Source organism: Rosa rugosa, chromosome 5 (genome assembly GCF_958449725.1).
Source record: "Rosa rugosa chromosome 5, drRosRugo1.1, whole genome shotgun sequence".
Lineage (NCBI taxonomy): Eukaryota > Viridiplantae > Streptophyta > Magnoliopsida > Rosales > Rosaceae > Rosa > Rosa rugosa.
This window is the reverse complement of record NC_084824.1, coordinates 2072199-2079885: the sequence shown is the minus strand read 5'-3', so window position 1 is coordinate 2079885 and position 7687 is coordinate 2072199. Positions and strand designations below refer to the sequence as shown.

The 7687-nt window shown below is 40.8% G+C and overlaps 1 protein-coding gene across 1 annotated transcript; it reads right to left on the bottom strand.

Moving 5' to 3' along the window:
* Positions 1–1143: 1143 nt before the first annotated feature.
* LOC133712450 (cyclin-D1-1) lies at positions 1144–4171 on the bottom strand. Its single transcript, XM_062138558.1, has 6 exons — positions 3846–4171; positions 3563–3649; positions 2985–3083; positions 2672–2873; positions 2426–2556; positions 1144–2343 (listed from the first exon to the last, which is right to left on the bottom strand). The coding sequence occupies exons 1-6, from the start codon at positions 4089–4091 to the stop codon at positions 2083–2085; spliced, it is 1026 nt and encodes a 341-aa protein (XP_061994542.1). The 5' UTR covers positions 4092–4171; the 3' UTR covers positions 1144–2082.
* Between the last annotated feature and the right edge of the window lie 3516 nt (positions 4172–7687).

The window sequence follows — 7687 nt, the reverse complement described above, 5'->3', positions numbered from 1 at the left end:
GTGACTTTGGTTACTAAATACTTTGTATTTGCTAGAATAGAATGAGAGAAACAAGTGAGTTATTACTAACAAGCATGGTTGTGCTTTCTAAGTATCGACCATTGATTCATGACACAATTAATTTATACTAAATGGTAACCTTCCAAGAGAAATTAGCGAAAAGTGCACTTTACAAAAAATATTGTCACTATGTTGTTTGGTTCACGGTTGTCTATTTGAGCATCACATAATTCAAATAAGTGAACCAAAAAAAAAAAAAAAGTGATAGAGAAAGGAATATATTTTCATATGATATGATGTAAACACTTGCCACCTGTTGAATTAGTGATAAGATATTGCATGACATATACATGCACATAAATATAAATAAAGTTTAATTGCATGGTTACCTTTTCCAAAACTCCAGACTATAAAGCTAGCTAGGGCAATAAGTGATAAGATTATATTACTACATGCAAAAATAAAATAAAAGATACACCCAATGTCGGGGATCTCTGACTAAATGACAATCTCAATTGGCGTTTTTCTATTTGTAGCTTTGATGCTGTAAGTACTTGATCAAAAGCAACTTTCCCAGGCCCTGGCTTTTTCCCATCATATCTCAGTACTGTACCAGCTCGTTTATAACTCGTAAGTTGCGTATAAACAAACCCAGAACTCATTTTATGAGCTTTTAAGTTTAAACCTAACCAGTCCAGACCCTAGCGTGATTCTCATTTTGCTGAATTATTGTTGTCTGATATCTGGAGGTGATGTTAAAACTTCGAACAGAGCCATGGGTTGGGTTGGTCGATCACGAGAGGCGTTGATTAGGAGGAGTCATATCCACCGACCAGACAGTTCTCAATGGTTCTTGTTCAGTAATAAAACAAAGCACCAAGTTACAAATTTTGAATTGTCAATCATGTGCTAATGCACAGAGTGAAAGAGATAGCTAGCTACATATATACATATGAATTTTTTGAAACGAATCTATGTAATAATTACTATAATTTTTGCGAATGGGAAGAAGGGGACTCTCCGATCCATGTTACATCTAAGGTAGAAATTAAAGCAAAACGAGTAAGGTTATGCGCAGCATAGTTAACTTCATAGGAGTCGTGATTCAAGATGAGTGTCTGAAACCAATCTATTATAATTATTCTTATTGATGATGAATCAAATACAACACACTTGAAAGGCCCCAAAGACCCCGGGTATCAGACTAATCAAGAGGTTTCTCCTCTTAATTAAAGAAAAAAAGAGTATTAACAAATAAAAAAATGAAAGAGAATTAAAAAACAAAAGTGTGGGCAAGTGTGGCCACGCACCACGCATGCGAACACCAGGTTCAATATGGTTTGGGCTCCACCTCATGGCCCATAACAAAGAAAAAAAAAAAAAAAAAACAGGCAATTTCCCGCCAAAAAATGAACACATAATACACGGATTGTGTGCCACGTACCAGAAGCACACAGACCACTCAAAAGCTCTCTGAATCAAATGGATCGATGATACCGCCATTGAAGATTTGAAGATTCTCTCTCCGTTCAAAAGTCGCCGAATGAAGCGCCCTGTTGTAAGTCTCCATGAGAGCGAGCTCAAACTTCAAAGTTGAAGAAAACCCTAATAGCTTGCTGCCAACCCTAGCTTTCTTTCTTTTCGTTTTCATGTCCCACAAGAGCTAAATCCTTTCACTTCAATAATCAATGGCCTTTGAAATATTCAATCCCACCACTTCTTTCACACTTTATGACTCTCCACCACAGAAGAGAACCCATCTCTCACTCTTTTTTTTCTTCACCAAAAATATTTATAAATCAAAACAAGGGCAAATCCCCCTCCCTTGGGAATCTGCAAAGCCATTTTTAATCAATGGCAATTGCCCACCTAAAGAAAAAAGTAATCATAAAACTATAAACTCACCAAACTCCCATACGTACATACATTATATATAGGTGTATATATATAATCTACAGAGAAGCTCGCTCCATTCGATCAAGTCAATTCAATCCCAAAAACCCTCCAAAAAAATATCGAGGTTTTCCTGGACCACCATTTTCTTTTCTTTTCTCCTTTATTAGTTTACTTTCATATCTCCCCTTACTCGGAGCTTCCTTTGTCATCATCTACCCACAAGCAGTTATTTAATTTCCGCTTCTTATACGACGATGATAATGGTGATGACGAGGAGGATGATGATAATGAGAAGGACGAGGATGAGTCAGTAGTAGGAGTACTTGACCTCATTCTGGCCCGAACTGTAACCCGAAGCTGTGGTAACACAATAGTAGGCGACTTATTTTTCCGATTATTCTGCAGCACCAGTTCTTGCATTAATCGGTAGCAGCCGATTATCTTCTCCTGCAAATTTAAAGTATTGCATATCTAGTCAGAGTTCTCAAATTCTTAGTTTCATCAAGTTTGTGAGATTTGCTGCGCTTACTTTGCTTAGTCCATCACACCATGATTCAGCATGCTCCGGATTTTCAAGGGATAGATTCGGGATTTCATTAGCCGCAGAAAGTATTGCTGCTGCAGCAATGCATGATGGCCAGTATTCAAGAAAGCTAGCCTCTGTTGTTGACCATTAACAAACCAGATTAAAGCGATAGTTATTTAGTCCGGTATTTGTACGTACACATCATTATAATAGATAAATGTGTCTGCATGTATATACGCACATAAGTACCTTGGATATTCGCTAAAATGATTTCTGTGGCCCGTTGAATAAGAAAGTCAACGAAGGTTCCAATTGAATCGAGCTTGAACGCAAAGAAAGCGATGAAGCAGAATGGTGTTACAGATCGTAGCCTCCAGTCCAAAACACTCAGCACTAGAAGCTCCATTCTTCGGATTGTTCTGGGTTCGAAAATAAACTTCGCACCTTCAACCTATATAACATATGGTTCATCACAAAACGCACTATGCATCTAATTACTAGCGTAACCTCTGCAAACAAATTACCAAAGTTCTGATAAATAACAAGATACAGATTCACACACCTGCAGATCCAACAACGAAGGAACCAGGGGTTCCTCCATCTTGGCAGCTAATGACAAGCATGCAACACTTAAAAGTTGCATTGGCCACCCATTTGCTTGCTGAAACATTAAACAAATTAAGCACATATCATTAGTAAAACTACTTCTAGTATAATCATGATACATATTGGAACTTAAGAATCAAGATGATCCATATGGTTCATTAATTTAATTATACGATCAGCACTAGGTAACAATGCACGTGAAATGCACGTGCATGGGTAGACAGAAAAAAAAACACATTTTATAAAAGGCTCGTAATAATTAGTAATATCATCGTACTTTTAATTTGATTCTATACTCTAGCACAATTAACAAAATGATTATTGTGTTGGGAGTTGAAAGCCCAGGAGCTTTATAGTAAAACAGTACGTATATCCCATCACCTACAGTATTGATTAGTACAGTTACCCACTTTCAGGTACCATACATTGAATACAATCTACTTTTTTGGCCAAAATTTCCCATACGTTTGAAAAGTCCAAAAACATATATAATGACGGATTGAAAATTAACCGTTGACGGAGAGATCAATTTACCGGCAACCGGCGGGAATATAAGAACCGATCCAAGTAGTTGACGGAGAGATACGCCGTTAGTGGATGAAATCCGTAGAAGGTTTGGACCTGTACACAAGTATCAATCATAATGAACCATATCAGATCTGTGATTCAGTTACTACTGATCTGATCAGGTGAACACAACTGTCTGCGAGCAATGAAAAAGATTCGGAATGGCAATAACGTAATAACAGTGGATTTTGGTTGGTCATGACTTATGAAAAATCTTGAGAAAAGAAGCGGATGGTGTGATGATTATTACCTTCAGAATCCATGCAACGGAATCGGTTCTGGCGGAGATATCGAGGGAGTGAGACTGAAATCTAGCCAAGTAGTCAAACCCGGGGACAAACTTGCGTTCGTCTTCGATGAATCCGGCGATGGATTCCTCGCTGCACGCCGGAGATTCTATGTCCGACGAGCATTCCGGCGACTCTCCGGACAGGATTCCGGAGGAGTCCTCGCCGCAGAGTAGGTCGGAGAAGCAGTCTGAGCATGAAAGTGACATGATCGCCGTCGTCGTGGTCTCCGATTCTCCTTCATTCTCTCCCCATCGGAAAAACGATCGGAGAAGTCGCCGGAATGCGTGTGTTTATGTCTGGATATAGCTTGATGTGAGTGAGAAGAGTGTGGTTGAGTTAGGAAAAGATGAGTAGAGTTTGAGAGATTTTGATTTGGCGATTCTATCAGCTTCGTTGGATATAAATATGAGGTGCTGTATTTATTTTTAATTTATTAAATTTTTGTTGGAGGTGAATATTTTCGAGACTGGAAAAAGGATAAAATTATGGAGGTTTCAGTTTTGCCGGGAAAACATATAGTTTCCCTTTTTTTTTTTGGTCTGAAAACAATAGTTTCCCGTACATGCTTGGAAATATTACGTAAAGGGGCGTGACGGCTTCTGGAGTTTAATCGCGTCACTCCCGCGTGATTGCTACTGACAGCGTGCTGCCACGTGACTGGGAGGGATTGGTACTGATTTTTTTTGTTTTTTTTTTTCCGAAAAATGATGGTTAATTTGGAATCATAATTTCGTCATTGATTTTTGAATAAATGAATTATCTTCATATAATAGAACTCAATAGAGTACGGTTACAATCATAATGCAACACATCCAGACATATTCTTGGAGTTTTATCAAAATCATAGAGAAAATATGCTAGCCTCAAGTCAGAATGGCCATTACATACCCTTCCGCTGTCATTTACAGACAGAACAAGAAGATGTGGTAGTACCCACAATGGTACATAGGGATAGGTCCATTCATTTAACATCCAATGCTCCGCTATTACAGAATAGCTTGAATCCTCTTTTAGTACTACTCCAGAAGATTCGCTAGTACGTACCGTGCATGATCAACAACGCTCTATTTAAATGAAACAATCCTCCAGGGTCCCAAATTCGGAACCCTAAAGCTCCCGGATTCATTAATTTGGGCCATAAAAGGGCCTCAATCCAGATAACATTCCCACCTATGTTAGACATCCCAAACACACCAGAAGGCCTCCATCCCCTATTTGTTCTGGACACCCAAGACCCAAATGACTTATGCACCCAAATAAGATTGGGCCTCCAATTGCTGTTGGGCTTCCAAACTACTCTGGGCACCCAGCTCTTGGTTACCCCCTTTTCTGTTCCAGATGTCGTTGCGGCCAACACCGCCGCCTCCCTCTGCACATCGTCAACAGCCATGGAAACCGCTGCCTGAGCGCCTGCACATGTGAGCGCCAAGGCGCTCTCCCTCCTTCTTAGGGTACCAGAACACAACTTGGCCTGGAACAACACAGCATCACCTCCACCCAATCGTGGAGCCTATAACCCAGCGTCGCCGCATCCACTGTTATCAAGGTGTCCACCACCATTTTCTGGGCACAGAGCTTGTACCATGATCGGAACCTCTGCATCACTCCGATCTGCGCCTGCGCCTTCTCCTCCGGCCTCATGACAGCATGAAGCCATACTTTGTGCATCACCGATCCAAACGGATCTTTAAGACGCTTCCTGCCTGGCCGGACACTAGCCGGCTCCCCTTCTGGCATCCAATTCAAGAGGTTGCCCACGACAACCCCACACTTTATTTCAAATTCACTTCGGTGAGTCTCCGTGGATAGAAAAACCAAACGAAAATTAGTCGAAATTTGACGTTGGCTTGTCGTCAAAAGACATCGAGAGGTAGAGATAGTTTGTCTGCTTAGTTGTGGCGTCGTACACCATTGATAGATTCCCAACCCACGGCGGCTAGGGTTTGCCAAAGAGATAGAAAGGCGGAAAGCCATAAAACATCATTTTAAAGATCTACTCCAAGCGATAGACCGCAACAATTTTCACTTTGTTTTTTTATTATAATTTTATCACTTTTTCAAGTTTGAAAAATTGTAAAAAAAGAAAAAATTGGGTCGAAATTTTTGAATATAAATTGCTAAAAAATCACGATTTAGAGTAAAGAATTTTTTGTGAGAGAATATAAGCACCCAAATTTGTTGAAAAATTGTGTTTTTGGTAAAAAATTCATGGTCTTCAACATCCTTTTTTGTTTGGAGAAAGTTTTAGAGTTAATTCCTAGTTGGGTGTGGCTATTATCACCCTACAATTTTCTTTAGGGAAAATGCTCATTTACCCAATTTTAGCTTAAAATTTGCCCACTTGCTCCACCAACTGTTTTTTAACCCCATTTACCCAAAACACTCTAAGGGATTATTTCCCCTTTACCCAATTAATTTTTTTTTATTTTTTTTATTTTTTTTTGAGACTTTTTTGCCCTCTCCTCCTTTTTCACTTAGAGGTAGAAGCTAGTCATCCTCCACCTTGCCGACCTCTGGTGACCAGTGGCAGGGCGCCGGCGACCGGTGACCGGAATCCGGCGACCGGTCCCTAATAATATCCAGTAACCATATTATTGCCCCCCAGTAATCATATTATTGCCCCCCAATAATCATATTATTGCCTCCCAAAAATCATATTATTGCCGTCCAGTGAATTGTATGAACTCCCAAAACCAAAATGAATACACTACAGGCACAATTGATCAATTTATAATCATATTATTGGCTCCCAATAATCATATTATTGCCTCCCAATAATCATATTATTGTCCCCCAATACAAAGTCCAATGTCTCTACTGCCTCCCAATAGACCACCAAAAATGCATCATTTTGTATGATTCACAGATAATTTGACTTTAATACACAGAAAACAACAGGTAACTTATCAAAACACCACACTATAGTGATCCTTGTCCCTCATATCAAAGTCTACGGGGGGCCAATAATGTGTCTACTGCCCCCCAGTAAACCATCAAACAAACCCCACAGTTACATTGCAATGTCAGATTACTCACATTGTTGAACAGATAGTAGATCATTGGCCTCCAATCCAATAGACATTCAAAAAAAAAAAAATGCTATTCCTTAAAACTCCATAGCCATCTCCACAACACCGTTCTTCAATTCATCTTCGGTGACCTTCGCTTATCGCCTCCTTCTTCAATCTCTTACGGTTCACATTTACCGGAAGCTCATTCTAGGTCTTCCTGGCCTGGGTTCGACCCAACGAACAGGAGACCTTCGCCTGAGCCAATGCGAAGGTCAATTCGCGCTTCAGCCCCGATCGTTCACCAGCGGGATGCTCTACATGCAGAACGACCTCGACATGGCCGCCGCGTCCCTCACCAACAGCTCCGCGACCTTAATCTGCTGCTCAGATCTGGCGTGCTCCGTCGTCTCACCCCTTGCCGATCCAAACATTGAGTCGCGCAAGGCGGTGTTCGAATCCGGGGCTACCAAATTGAAAGAGAAGGCGGCAATCACCGTCGAGGCCCTCACCGCCGACCTTGAAAACATCTGGGCTGTTTCGGCATACGGCGGCGTGTCAGTCTTCATGGGCGCCTCCTCCGGCGATGCAGATCCACTCAGTCGGCGCCTCCTCCATTTGCCGCCTTTTCTGGAAATATGATGCCGTGCCGGAGATTCTTGCTCTCTGTCATTGTTTTAGGTGTGTGTGTGAGAGAGAGAGAGATGGAGAGAGAGAAAGAGAGAGAGGGAGAGTCTAAGAGGAGTCGAGAGAGAGAATATGTTGGGAGAGTAGTTTGTTAATTAAAATGATGG